The 15,466-nt window shown below is 48.0% G+C and overlaps 1 protein-coding gene across 4 annotated transcripts in view; it reads left to right on the plus strand.

The window, feature by feature from the left end:
• The window catches only part of DNAJB2 (DnaJ heat shock protein family (Hsp40) member B2), a 218,206-nt gene that overhangs the window by 95,914 nt on the left and 106,826 nt on the right, over nucleotides 1–15,466 (plus strand). For all 4 annotated transcript variants that reach the window (XM_063933842.1, XM_063933843.1, XM_063933841.1 and 1 more), the window contains 3 exons: nucleotides 2,165–2,274; nucleotides 10,704–10,757; nucleotides 10,951–11,067. In XM_063933842.1, coding sequence (XP_063789912.1) covers nucleotides 2,165–2,274; nucleotides 10,704–10,757; nucleotides 10,951–11,067 — 281 coding nt within the window. The remainder of the gene's footprint in view (nucleotides 1–2,164; nucleotides 2,275–10,703; nucleotides 10,758–10,950; nucleotides 11,068–15,466) is intronic.

The raw sequence follows: 15,466 nt of genomic DNA on the forward strand, positions 1-15,466 counted from the left end.
CCGCAAAGCATTATCACCGCATTTGGCGAAAATATGTTGCGTGGTGCGAGGCCAGTAAGGCCCCGATGGAGGAATTTCAACTAGGTCGATTCCTGCATTTCCTCTAAACAGGAGTGTCTATGGGCCTAAAATTGGGGTCCATTAAGGTTCAAATTTCGGCCCTGTCAATTTTCTTCCAGAAAGAACTAGCTTCACTACCTGAAGTTCAGACGTCTGTAAAAGGGGTACTGCATATACAGCCTCTTTTTGTGCCTCCAGTGGCACTTTGGGATCTCAATGTAGTTTTGGGGTTCCTAAAGTCACATTGGTTGAACCACTTGAATCTGTGGAGTTAAAATATCTCACATGAAAAGTGGTCATGTTGTTGGCCCTGGCCTCGGCCAGGCACGTGTCAGAATTGGGGGCTTTATCCTAAAAAAGCCCTTATCTGATCTTCCATTCAGACAGGGCGGAATTGAGGACTCGTCCTCATTTTCTCCCTAAGGTGGTTTCAGTGTTTCATCTGAACCAACCTATTTTGGTACCTACGGCTACTAGTGACTTGGAGGACTCCAAGTTGTTGGACGTAGTCAGGGCCTTGAAAATATATGTTTCCAGGACGGCTGGAGTCAGGAAATCTGACTCGCTGTTATCCTGTATGCACCCAACAAGCTGGGTGCTCCTGCTTCTAAGCAGACTATTGCTCGTTGGATTTGTAGTACAATTCAGCTTGCACATTCTGTGGCAGGCCTGCCACAGCCAAAATCTGTAAAAGCCCATTCCACAAGGAAGGTGGGCTCATCTTGGGCGGCTGCCCGAGGGGTCTCGGCGTTACAACTTTGCCGAGCAGCTACTTGGTCAGGGGCAAACACGTTTGCTAAATTCTACAAATTTGATACCCTGGCTGAGGAGGACCTGGAGTTCTCTCATTCGGTGCTGCAGAGTGATCCGCACTCTCCCGCCCGTTTAGGAGCTTTGGTATAATCCCCATGGTCCTTACGGAGTTCCCAGCATCCACTAGGACGTCAGAGAAAATAAGAATTTACTTACCGATAATTCTATTTCTCATAGTCCGTAGTGGATGCTGGGCGCCCATCCCAAGTGCGGATTGTCTGCAATACTTGTACATAGTTATTGTTACAAAAATCGGGTTATTATTGTTGTGAGCCATCTTTTCAGAGGCTCCTCTGTTATCATGCTGTTAACTGGGTTCAGATCACAGGTTGTACGGTGTGATTGGTGTGGCTGGTATGAGTCTTACCCGGGATTCAAAATCCTTCCTTATTGTGTACGCTCGTCCGGGCACAGTATCCTAACTGATGCTTGGAGGAGGGTCATAGGGGGAGGAGCCAGTGCACACCAGGTAGTCCTAAAGCTTTACTTTTGTGCCCAGTCTCCTGCGGAGCCGCTAATCCCCATGGTCCTTACGGAGTTCCCAGCATCCACTACGGACTATGAGAAATAGAATTATCGGTAAGTAAATTCTTATTTTTTACTGGTGTTAGATTTCCACAGTGTATTGCTCCCAGTTCACATTACACCAACAGTTAAAAAGAAATCTTCTACATAGTTGGTAGCATGGATAATAGAATGGCCAGCAGGCAGAGGAGAATGAGCATTAGGGACCAGAGAGTTGGCAGTTCATACAGGAGAGTGACAGGACATGATAGTTGACAGGGAGAGGAGAGTGGGCAGTGGGTACAGATCAGTGACCTCTGTCTTAAGCTGTAAAGCTTTGTCTTGCAAATGGCTCTAAAATGACAGACTTTCTGTCTGCCACCCATCCGGGCCATGGTAGTATCCCCTGCCAGGTGCTTGCTTGCCATCAGACAGGTCACTCTGACTTTCAAACTATCGCCCGGTCAGTGAGAGTTTGGACACCCATTGTCTGATTTGCATATGGCTCCCAATGCTAGTGAGACGGAACAGACTTAGGAGAGGAGGAGAAACTGCTGAGTGCCGGGAACAGGGTATATGTGGGGGCGTGATGAAGCTGGACAGGACGGAGCGAGGGGCAGCCTGAGAAGCCAGTGTTCTATTAAAAAAAATCTTCCATAGGTGCTGAAGAGCTGGTCAGACTAGACATGTATAACTACAACTACTTATTGCCATTACATTTGTGAATCATCACTGTAATTCAGATTGTAGTGTGAGAACTTTATGTTGTTTGCTTCTGGCACTACAGATATCGGAAGCTGGCTCTCAAGTGGCATCCAGACAAGAATCCAGACAACAAGGAGTTTGCAGAGAAAAAGTTTAAAGACATTGCGGAAGCTTATGAGGTGTTATCAGACGGTAACAAATATCCTTTGTTTTCCTCTGTTTTGCCAAGATGTACAGTAGCTGTACAGTCACCCGATTGCTCCCACTGTATGTGCACATTTATTCACTGAAGATCCTATTTGTTGGAACAAAGCAGCTTTCCTGCAATAATTACAGCTGGCACCTGGAAAATAAGCTGCTTTGTACTCTGCACTACTTTTGGATGCACTGGGACATTTCAGGCTTTACTTCTGTCTACTTTCCAAGTTTCAGTAACACATACATGGGCATGCAGATTACATTTACATTCTATATTGCATACCTATTTAGATGATAACCTATCCTTTGCAATTTGCCCTTATGGGTCTAATTGCACCATATGAAATCTATGGTCGGTTTACCTATGTGAACAATGCAGGACATTTGTACTCCTTTTCCACCAAAACCCTGGTCCGACCTGGGTAATTGAACACTGTTTCAAGCCGTGTCACAGCAGCTTGAAACCCCATTCACATGGCAGGCTGGACCCGGGTTAGTGACGGGTCTTCACTCTGCCGGCGCTTGGAGATTACATCATCTCCAAGCGCTGGTGAGCCAGCTCACCGTAAGCTTGTAGTGTGACCTAGTTTGGATAACCTGGGTCACCTGTTTACACCACACCATTAGCCGGGTCATTCCTGGTTCGACCCTGGTAGCTACTGGACCCGGGTTATTTTATAGAGACCCTTTAACACCAAATATTGACCCGGGGTGCCCCGGCAATAACCAGGGTTATTTGTTTGGTGGAAAGGGGGTATTAGGAAATCGGTAAATAAATCATTAGTAATGTGTTCCCCTCAGTTTTAAATTTTATAGGAGCAGCTCAGTTTAGGAGAGTATTCTATATATAAGTAGTAACGAGTACTATTGTATAAGGCACACAAAGTTTATAAAACAGATTCAGAATAGTCAGTTAAAATGTGTATAGTCTTTTAGACTCATTACAGGTGCGGGTTGGTACAGGATGTTAACTGTGTTCTTTTGCTTAGAGTCAGGACATGGGTCCAGGGATGGCTATCTCAAACTCGCTGTCCCTACCTTGTCCTTTAGCACATTGATAGTTCCCGGACTGTCCGTTCCAATTCGCCATTACCATCTTACTTACCTGTACCAAACCACACCTCCTAATGAGTGTAAAAAGACTATAAACATTTTAACTGACTACTTTTAATGTGCTTTATATAATTGTTGTGCCTTGTACTGTAACGCTTGTTACTACTTATTTATAATCAATGCCTGATGCTCATAAAGTTTAAATATCAGATATTACCCCTCTCTGTGTGTAACACTCCATAAGAGCCCAGATCGTCATTTTTTCTCTGACGTCCTAGTGGATGCTGGGTACTCCGTAAGGACCATGGGGAATAGCGGCTCCGCAGGAGACTGGGCACAAAAGTAAAGCTTTAGGACTACCTGGTGTGCACTGGCTCCTCCCCCCATGACCCTCCTCCAAGCCTCCGTTAGATTTTTGTGCCCGACCGAGAAGGGTGCACACTAGGGGCTCTCCTGAGCTCTTAGTGAAAGTTTAGTTTTAGGTTTTTTATTTCCAGTGAGACCTGCTGGCAACAGGCTCACTGCATCGAGGGACTAAGGGGAGAAGAAGCGAACTCACCTGCGTGCAGAGTGGATTGGGCTTCTTAGGCTACTGGACACCATTAGCTCCAGAGGGACCGAACACAGGCCCAGCCTCGGAGTCCGGTCCCAGAGCCGCGCCGCCGGCCCCCTTACAGAGCCAGAAGAGGTCTGGAAAATCGGCGGCAGAAGACATCCTGTCTTCACCAAGGTAGCGCACAGCACTGCAGCTGTGCGCCATTGCTCCTCAGCACACTTCACACTCCGGTCACTGAGGGTGCAGGGCGCTAGGGGGGGGCGCCCTGAGCAGCAATAGAAACACCTTGGCTGGCGAAAATACATCACATATAGCCCCCAGGGCTATATGGATGAATTTTAACCCCTGCCAGATTCCACATAAAAGCGGGAGAAAAGGCCGCCGAGAAGGGGGCGGAGCCTATCTCCTCAGCACACAGGCGCCATTTTCCTTCACAGCTCCGCTGAAAGGACGTCTCCCTGACTCTCCCCTGCAGTCCTGCACTACAGAAACAGGGTAAAAAAGAGAGGGGGGCACTAATTGGCGTAATAATTACAAATAGCAGCTATAAGGGGGAAAAACACTTATTTAAGGTTATCCCTGTATATATATAGCGCTCTGGTGTGTGCTGGCATACTCTCCCTCTGTCTCCCCAAAGGGCTAGTGGGGTCCTGTCCTCTGTCAGAGCATTCCCTGTGTGTGTGCTGTGTGTCGGTACGTTGTGTCGACATGTATGAGGAGGAAAATGATGTGGAGGCGGGGCAATTGCCTATAATAGAGATGTCACCCCCTAGGGAGTCGACACCTGAGTGGATGATCTTATGGAAGGAATTACGTGACAGTGTCAGCTCTTTGCAAAAAACAGTTGACGACATAAGACAGCCGGCTACTCAGCTTGTGCCTGTCCAGGCGTCTCAAAAGCCATCAGGGGCTCTAAAACGCCCGTTACCTCAGATGGTAGATACAGACGTCGACACGGATACTGACTCCAGTGTCGACGGGGATGAGACAAACGTGACTTCCAGTAGGGCCACACGTTACATGATTGAGGCAATGAAAAATGTTTTACATATTTCTGATAATACTAATACCACTAAAAAGGGTATTATGTTCGGTGAGAAAAAACTACCTGTAGTTTTTCCTGAATCTGAGGAATTAAATGAGGTGTGTGATGAAGCGTGGGTTTCCCCCGATAAAAAACTGATAATTCCTAAAAAATTTTTGGCATTATATCCTTTCCCGCCAGAGATTAGGGCGCATTGGGAAACACCCCCTAGGGTGGATAAAGCACTCACACGCTTATCAAAACAGGTGGCTCTACCCTCTCATGAGACGGCCGCCCTTAAGGATCCTGCTGATAGAAAGCAGGAAGGTATCCTAAAATGTATTTACACACATACTGGTGTTATACTGCGACCGGCAATCGCCTCAGCCTGGATGTGCAGTGCTGGTTTGGCTTGGTCGGATTCCCTGACTGAAAATATTGATACCCTAGACAGGGACAGTATATTACTGACTATAGAGCATTTAAAAGATGCATTTCTATATATGCGTGATGCACAGCGGGATATTTGCCGACTGGCATCAAGAGTAAGTGCGCTGTCCATTTCTGCCAGAAGAGGGTTATGGACGCGACAGTGGTCAGGTGATGCGGATTCCAAACGGCATATGGAAGTATTGCCTTATAAAGGGGAGGAGTTATTTGGGGTAGGTCTGTCAGATCTGGTGGCCACGGCAACAGCTGGGAAATCCACATTTTTACCCCAGGTCGCCTCTCAACATAAGAAGACGCCGTATTATCAGGCGCAGTCCTTTCGTCCCCATAAGGGCAAGCGAGCGAAAGGCTCCTCATTTCTGCCCCGGGGCAGAGGAAGGGGAAAAAGGCTGCAACAGACAGCAAATCCCCAAGAACAGAAGCCCTCTCCCGCTTCTGCCAAGTCCTCAGCATGACGCTGGGGCTTTACAAGCGGACTTAGGCACGGTGGGGGCACGTCTCAAGAATTTCAGCGCGCAGTGGGCTCACTCGCAGGTAGACCCCTGGGTCCTTCAGGGGTACAAATTGGAATTCGAGACACCTCCCCCTCGCCGGTTCCTAAAGTCTGCTTTACCGACGTCTCCCTCCGACAGGGAGGCGGTATTGGAGGCCATTCACAAGCTGTATTCTCAGCAGGTGATAATCAAGGTACCCCTCCTGCAACAGGGCAAGGGGTATTATTCAACGCTGTTTGTGGTACCGAAGCCGGACGGCTCGGTGAGACCTATTTTAAATCTGAAATCTTTGAACACTTACATACAAAGGTTCAAGTTCAAGATGGAGTCACTCAGAGCAGTGATCGCGAACCTGGAAGAAGGGGACTATATGGTGTCTCTGGACATCAAGGATGCTTACCTCCATGTCCCAATTTACCCTTCTCACCAAGGGTACCTCAGGTTTGTGGTACAGAACTGTCACTATCAGTTTCAGACGCTGCCGTTTGGATTGTCCACGGCACCCCGGGTCTTTACCAAGGTAATGGCCGAAATGATGATACTTCTTCGAAGAGAAGGCGTCTTAATTATCCCTTACTTGGACGATCTCCTGATAAGGGCAAGATCCAAGGAACGGTTAGTAGTCGGAGTAGCACTATCTCAAGTAGTGTTACGACAGCACGGGTGGATTCTAAATATCCCAAAATCACAGCTGATTCCGACGACACGTCTGCTGTTCCTAGGGATGATTCTGGACACAGTCCAGAAAAAGGTGTTTCTTCCGGAAGAAAAAGCCAGGGAGTTATCCGAGTTAGTCAGGAACCTCCTGAAACCAGACCCGGGTCTCAGTGCATCAATGCACAAGGGTCCTGGGAAAAACGGTGGCTTCCTACGAAGCGATTCCATTCGGCAGATTCCACGCAAGAACATTTCAGTGGGATCTGCTGGTCAAATGGTCCGGATCGCATCTTCACATGCATCAGCGGATAACCCTGTCCCCAAGGACAAGAGTGTCTCTCCTGTGGTGGTTGCAGAGTGCTCATCTTCTAGAGGGCCACAGATTCGGCATTCAGGACTGGATCCTGGTGACCACGGATGCCAGCCTGAGAGGCTGGGGAGCAGTCACACAGGGAAGAAATTTCCAGGGCTTGTGGTCAAGCCTGGAAACGTCACTTCACATAAATATCCTGGAACTAAGGGCCATTTACAATGCTCTAAGCCAAGCAAGACCTCTGCTTCAGGGTCAGCCGGTGTTGATCCAGTCGGACAACATCACGGCAGTCGCCCACGTAAACAGACAGGGCGGCACGAGAAGCAGGAGGGCAATGGCAGAAGCTGCAAGGATTCTTCGCTGGGCGGAAAATCATGTGATAGCACTGTCAGCAGTGTTCATTCCGGGAGTGGACAACTGGGAAGCAGACTTCCTCAGCAGACACGACCTCCACCCGGGAGAGTGGGGACTTCATCCAGAAGTCTTCCACATGATTGTAAACCGTTGGGAAAAACCAAAGGTGGACATGATGGCGTCCCGCCTCAACAAAAAACTAGACAGGTATTGCGCCAGGTCAAGGGACCCTCAGGCAATAGCTGTGGACGCTCTGGTAACACCGTGGGTGTACCAGTCAGTGTATGTGTTACCTCCTCTGCCTCTCATACCCAAGGTACTGAGAATCATAAGAAGGAGAGGAGTAAGGACTATACTCGTGGCTCCGGATTGGCCAAGAAGGACTTGGTACCCGGAACTTCAAGAGATGCTCACAGAGGAACCGTGGCCTCTACCTCTAAGAAGGGATCTGCTCCAGCAGGGACCCTGTCTGTTCCAAGACTTAACGCGGCTGCGTTTGACGGCATGGCGGTTGAACGCCGGATCCTGAAGGAAAAAGGCATTCCGGATGAAGTCATCCCTACCCTGATCAAAGCCAGGAAGGATGTAACCGCACAACATTATCACCGTATTTGGCGTAAATATGTTGCGTGGTGCGAGGCCAGGAAGGCCCCTACAGAGGAATTTCAACTGGGTCGTTTCCTGCATTTCCTGCAAACAGGACTGTCTATGGGCCTAAACTTAGGGTCCATTAAGGTTCAAATTTCGGCCCTGTCGATTTTTTTCCAGAAAGAACTGGCTTCAGTTCCTGAAGTTCAGACGTTTGTCAAGGGGGTACTGCATATACAACCTCCTTTTGTGCCTCCAGTGGCACCTTGGGATCTCAATGTAATTTTGGGGTTCCTAAAATCACATTGGTTTGAACCACTCACCACTGTGGACTTAAAATATCTCACATGGAAAGTGGTAATGCTGTTGGCCCTGGCTTCAGCCAGGCGTGTCTCAGAATTGGCGGCTTTATCCTATAAAAGCCCTTACCTAATTTTTCATTCGGACAGGGCAGAATTGAGGACTCGTCCTCAATTTCTCCCTAAGGTGGTTTCAGCGTTTCACCTGAACCAGCCTATTGTGGTACCTGCGGCTACTAGGGACTTGGAGGACTCCAAGTTGCTGGACGTAGTCAGGGCCCTGAAAATATATGTTTCCAGGACGGCTGGAGTCAGGAAATCTGACTCGCTGTTTATCCTGTATGCACCCAACAAGCTGGGTGCTCCTGCTTCTAAGCAGACTATTGCTCGCTGGATTTGTAGTACAATTCAGCTTGCACATTCTGTGGCAGGCCTGCCACAGCCAAAATCTGTGAAATCCCATTCCACAAGGAAGGTGGGCTCATCTTGGGCGGCTGCCCGAGGGGTCTCGGCGTTACAACTTTGCCGAGCAGCTACTTGGTCAGGGGCAAACACGTTTGCTAAATTCTACAAATTTGATACCCTGGCTGAGGAGGACCTGGAGTTCTCTCATTCGGTGCTGCAGAGTGATCCGCACTCTCCCGCCCGTTTAGGAGCTTTGGTATAATCCCCATGGTCCTTACGGAGTTCCCAGCATCCACTAGGACGTCAGAGAAAATAAGAATTTACTTACCGATAATTCTATTTCTCGTAGTCCGTAGTGGATGCTGGGCGCCCATCCCAAGTGCGGATTGTCTGCAATACTTGTACATAGTTATTGTTACAAAAATCGGGTTATTATTGTTGTGAGCCATCTTTCCAGAGGCTCCTCTGTATCATGCTGTTAACTGGGTTCAGATCACAGGTTATACGGTGTGATTGGTGTGGCTGGTATGAGTCTTACCCGGGATTCAGAATCCTTCCTTATTGTGTACGCTCGTCCGGGCACAGTATCCTAACTGAGGCTTGGAGGAGGGTCATGGGGGGAGGAGCCAGTGCACACCAGGTAGTCCTAAAGCTTTACTTTTGTGCCCAGTCTCCTGCGGAGCCGCTATTCCCCATGGTCCTTACGGAGTTTCCAGCATCCACTACGGACTACGAGAAATAGAATTACCGGTATGTAAATTCTTATTTTTCTGTGCACGCAATGGCTAACGACTAACAAGCAGCTCTAAGGGGGTAACTCAGATCTGATCGCAGCAGCAAATTTGTTAGCAGTTGGGCAAAACCATGGGGGTAATTCAGACCTGGGCGCAAACAGGCGATTTTTGCAGTGCAGGGGGAAGGGGGGGGGGGGGGGGGTATTTGCTGTGCAGGGGTGAGATCAGATGTGCAGGGAGCTGCACAGGCCAGGACTTACTCTTGCCGTGCGATGATCGGGTTTTGTTTGTGCAGTCTCTGCACAGCCCAGGACTTACTCTTGCCGTGCGATGATCGGGGCCGGAGCTGATGTTAGAAACCCTCCTTCCAAACGGGCGGACACGCCTACGTTTTCCCGGAAGCGGTCAGTTGCCACCCACAAATGGCCTCTGCCTGTCAATCTTTTTGCGATTGCCGGTGCGATTGCTTTCTTCGTTCATCCTGTCGCTGTCCGGCAATCCCTGCCGCGGAGGGGAGGGGGACGCGCCTGTGCATTGCGGTGCATACGCATGCGCAGTTCAGACCTGATCACTGCTGAGCGAAAACACACAGCAGCGATCGGGTCTGAATGACCCCCCATGTGCACTGCAGGTGTGGCAGATATAACATTTGCAGAGAGAGTTACATTTGGGTGGGTTATATTGTTTCTGTGCAGGGTAAATATTGGCTGTTTTATTTTTACACTGCAATTTAGATTTCGTTTTGAATACACCCCACACAATGGTAACTCTTTCTGCACATGTTATATCTGACCCCCCCACCTGCAATGCACATGGTTTTGTCCAACTACTAACAGATTTGCTGCTGCGATCAGATCTGAATTAGGCTCTAAGGCCCTCATTCCGAGTTGATCGCTCGCTAGCTACTTTTAGCAGCCGCGCAAATGCATAGTCGCCGCCCACAGGGGAGTATATTTTCTCTTTGCTGGAGTGTGAACGCCTGTGCAGCCGAGTGGCAGAAAACACATTTTGTGCAGAACAAGACCAACTCTGTAGTTACTTATTCTGTGCGATGATTGCTGCGACGAAGGTCCCGGTATTGACGTCAGATACCCGCCCAGCAAACGCCCGGACACGCCTGCGTTTTTCCAAACACTCCCAGAAAAAGGTCAGTTGACACCCAGAAACTCCCACTTCCTGTCAATCTACTTGCGTCCACCAGTGCGACTGGAATGGTCGCTAAAACCTGGCAAAACCACAAAGCTCTTTGTACTTGTACGAAGCGCCTGCGCATTGCATTGCAGATTAGCCCCGTTCTGCCATAATCGCTGCGCTGCGAAAATCCGTAGCAAGTGATCAACTCGAAATTACCCCCTAAATCCGCTCCATTATGTGTAGGGCTGGCATGTAGCTCATCTAGTAAGCAGCCACCAGTATTGTTCTAGTAATGTTGGCCATAGTTACTTGCGTTTTCAGTGACATTCATGTTCCATTCTCATAATTTCTTTTCCCCGCAGTAAATAAGCGACAAACTTACGATCATTATGGTAAATCTGGATTCTCAGGACCTGGTATGTTTATTTTTTATCTATCCCTATTACATATAGCCCTGTGGACTAGTCTATAAAACACAATAAAATTTACATGACATGTAAAATTGTTTCACAGAATAATTCTAAATCCTACTAATATTGATATTTGGTTGATCTCGCATTTCTCTTCATCACCACTTCAATTTCTTTTTCCATTCTCCCACTCACACAGAACCTGCCAGACCCAACGCAGGCTCCAGATATAATGGTTTTGCCTACACATTCCGGAGCCCTGAGGAAGTATTCCGGGAATTTTTTGGTGGCAGAGACCCCTTCTCTGATTTCTTCGGTAAGTTAAAAATAAAAGTAATCAATAGATGACTGAAAACAATCCATAAGAATTGGCCTTTATAACCTGTGTTGGCAAGGAAGTGGAGTTGTCAGCAGTGATCCCTTCTAATGATGAAAGATCACATGATTGCAAATAAAATAAAAGCTGGATACAAAACCTAAAGTCAGGGTTCTATCAGAGAATGTGGCACATGGCTACTTAGTTTGAACCCAGAGGGCTTTAGTAATACCCTATACACCGATCAAGCTGAAGGTAGCGCAGACAATATTTTATACTGTTATTAAAACATAAAACAAAGTCATGTGAATGAATTTTGCTCCAAACACTACTTAAAAATTTGCTAATTCTGTGTTACCCTTCCACTGCATACTTTATGTCCAGCATTGCCTACTACCTCCTGCCCAGTGTGATTTCTACTGCTACTATAACATTAGCAATTTAATATCTATCGCTACCTTTTCATTGCTAACTCTTTCTTTGCCTATACTCTAACCTGCCTGTTATATTGCTTTATACATACCCTTATATTTGTCAGATCTAGCCTACTCATTGCTAACGAGATATATTTATTTCGTTATCTACCTGCTTCTACCATTTGTTGCATTTTTCACTGTTTGCACCTTTCTGTTCCTTACCTCCAACCCTGCTCCTTTATCACCCCTGGTTCTTTTACTGCCCGCTTATTGTTATACACTCTGCTGCCACTGATTCCATCAATACCATTCATCACTATCTTACTCTCAACCTTCTGCCTCTGTTCCCATGTACTGCTGTACTTTTTGCTGTTGTCTTGCATTGCTCTCTGTCTCACATCCTATTCTGTGTGTTTTCTTTTCTACACCGTATTCACTGCTCACTGTTGCTGCTTCCTCACAACTACTGCCTTGCCTTTCTCTGTGACTATACCACTCCATTTGGTGACTATGCCCCCATGCCCTCTGAGTCACTTCTCTTCTCTCTGAGTTACTCCTTTTGATACATTTCGGCACCTTTCCCTTACTGCTCCCCTTCTCAGAGCCGGATTAAGAGGGGGGGGGGGGGGGGGGGCCCTGGGGATAAGTACCCCGGGCCCCCCTTTTCAAAAGGGCCCCCCGCAGCCTCGCCACAGATCGGATCTCTGATCCGATCTGCTGTACTGTGTTCCCGGCTCCCCACTTCACTGCCAGACACTGTTGCGACCACGGCGTCGCCACAAGCAGTGAAGGCAGCTGGGCGCCGGCTGTCCCGGCTCCCCTCTGCATCAGCAAAACACCGGCTCCGTCCCCCCCTTCACACACCGCAGCTCAACCTCCTGGCTCCGCCTCACAGTGTCTTCCTATGTCTGCTCCGATGTGACACGCTGACGTCACGTCGCTCGCCAGCCCGCCCCGCACTCTCTCAGTCATTGTGCCAAGCCATGAGGAGGTGGAGGAGCATGTCGCTCCTCTTGTGCTGTCTATTTATTTTTAATCATGGCGTGGCCTCTGCAGGGCATTGGGCAGTAGCTGTCAGCACTACTGTACGCAAAGTCTCTCAGCGTGGTTTCTGTAATGTAAGTAACCTGCTGCAGCCTGCAAGGGAAAGGAGGGCATGGGGCCAGGCAGGAGGAGTATATAAGTAAAAATAATTCAGTACATTTTTAGGAGGGTGATATGATTAGAAAAACATTTTTATTTTAACATATACAGTATTAAAAAGCTTTTATATAAATATATGTGTGTGTGTATATATATATATATTTATATATATATATATATATAATAACAGGGTTGGATGCTGGTGATCAGCGGCATCCCGACAAGAGCCAGTAAGTGTTCTTCTAACCCGGTCTCTACCCTATCCTAACCCTCCCTTTTAGGTGCCTAACCCTAACCCTTGTACCCTTGCAGCCCAACCCTAACCTCCACGGGTGTTGCCTAAACCTGAACCCCCTTCACCGCACCCTAAACCTAACCATCCCCCCCACTGCAGCCTAACCCTCCCCACAACCTATCCCCGGCGTACTTACCTACCCCGCTGTTTGGACATTCAGGATCCCAAGGGTCAGGATTCTGTCGTCTGTTGGGATTCCATTGCGGGTATCTTGTGCGCCGGGATCCTGACCATCGGGATTTTAACTGCATATCTATCTATCTATCTATCTATCTATCTATCTATCTATCTATCTATCTATCTATCTATCTATCCACATATACATATATATCTATATACACACACACATACACATACACATATATATATACACATACAGTATATATATATATATATATATAAACACATACATATACAGACATATATCTGATATGTTCAGTATGTTAAAATATGTGTTTTTCTCTAACGTCCTAGTGGATGCTGGGGACTCCGTCAGGACCATGGGGAATAGCGGCTCCGCAGGAGACAGGGCACAAAAGCAAGCTTTTAGGATCACATGGTGTGTACTGGCTCCTCCCCCTATGACCCTCCTCCAAGCCTCAGTTAGGTTTTTGTGCCCGTCCGAGCAGGGTGCAATCTAGGTGGCTCTCCTAAAGAGCTGCTTAGAAAAAGTTTTTAGGTTTATTATTTTCAGTGAGTCCTGCTGGCAACAGGCTCACTGCATCGAGGGACTTAGGGGAGAGATTTTCAACTCACCTGCGTGCAGGATGGATTGGAGTCTTAGGCTACTGGACATAGCTTCAGAGGGAGTCGGAACACAGGTCACCCTGGGGTTCGTCCCGGAGCCGCGCCGCCGATCCCCCTTACAGATGCTGAAGATCGAGGGTCCGGAAACAGGCGGCAGAAGGCTCTTCAGCCTTCATGAAGGTAGCGCACAGCACTGCAGCTGTGCGCCATTGTTGCTACACACTTCACACTGAACGGTCACGGAGGGTGCAGGGCGCTGCTGGGGGCGCCCTGGGCAGCAATATTTAATACCTTTGATGGCAAAGAATACATCACATATAGCCATTGAGGCTATATGTATGTATTTAACCCAGGCCAGATATCTCAAAACCCGGGAGAAAAGCCAGCCGAAAAGGGGGCGGGGCTTATTCTCCTCAGCACACAGCGCCATTTTCCTGCTCAGCTCCGCTGTGAGGAAGGCTCCCAGGACTCTCCCCTGCACTGCACTACAGAAACAGGGTAACAAAGAGAAGGGGGGCATATTTTGGCGATATTTATATATTTAAAGCGCATATAACAAAAACAACACCTTTTAGGGTTGTTTATATACATTTTATAGCGCTTTTGGTGTGTGCTGGCAAACTCTCCCTCTGTCTCCCCAAAGGGCTAGTGGGGTCCTGTCTTCGATAAGAGCATTCCCTGTGTGTCTGCTGTGTGTCGGTACGTGTGTGTCGACATGTATGAGGACGATGTTGGTGTGGAGGCGGAGCAATTGCCGGTAATGGTGATGTCACCCCCTAGGGAGTCGACACCGGAATGGATGGCTTTAATTATGGAATTACGTGATAATGTTAGTACATTACAAAAGTCAGTTGACGAAATGAGACGGCCGGAAAACCAGTTAGTACCTGCTCAGGCGTCTCAGACACCGTCAGGGGCTGTAAAACGTCCCTTACCTCAGTCAGTCGACACAGGTACCGACACAGATGAATCTAGTGTCGACGGTGAAGAAACAAACGTATTTTCCAATAGGGCCACACGTTATATGATCACGGCAATGAAGGAGGCTTTGCAGATCTCTGATACTGCAGGTACCTCAAAAAGGGGTATTATGTGGGGGGTGAAAAAACTACCTGTAGCTTTTCCAGAATCAGAGGAATTGAATGACGTGTGTGATGAAGCGTGGGTTAACCCAGATAGAAAACTGCTAATTTCTAAGAAGTTATTGGCATTATACCCTTTCCCACCAGAGGTTAGGGCGCGCTGGGAAACACCCCCTAGGGTGGATAAAGCGCTCACACGTTTATCAAAACAAGTGGCGTTGCCGTCTCCAGATACGGCCGCCCTCAAGGATCCAGCAGATAGGAGGCTGGAAACTACCCTGAAGAGTATATACACGCATACTGGTGTTATACTCCGACCAGCAATAGCCTCAGCCTGGATGTGCAGTGCTGGGGTAGTGTGGTTGGATTCCCTGACTGAAAATATTGATACCCTGGATAGGGACAGTATTTTATTGACTCTAGAGCAATTAAAGGATGCGTTTCTTTATATGCGAGATGCTCAGAGGGATGTTTGCACTCTGGCATCGAGAGTAAGTGCGATGTCCATATCTGCCAGAAGAAGTTTATGGACGCGACAGTGGTCAGGTGATGCGGATTCCAAAAGGCATATGGAAGTATTGCCATATAAAGGAGAGGAATTATTTGGGGTTGGTCTATCGGATCTGGTGGCCACGGCAACTGCCGGCAAATCCACTTTTTTACCTCAGACCCCCTCCCAACAGAAAAAGACACCGTCTTTTCAGCCGCAGTCCTTT

Source organism: Pseudophryne corroboree, chromosome 7, assembly GCF_028390025.1.
Source record: "Pseudophryne corroboree isolate aPseCor3 chromosome 7, aPseCor3.hap2, whole genome shotgun sequence".
NCBI lineage: Eukaryota > Metazoa > Chordata > Amphibia > Anura > Myobatrachidae > Pseudophryne > Pseudophryne corroboree.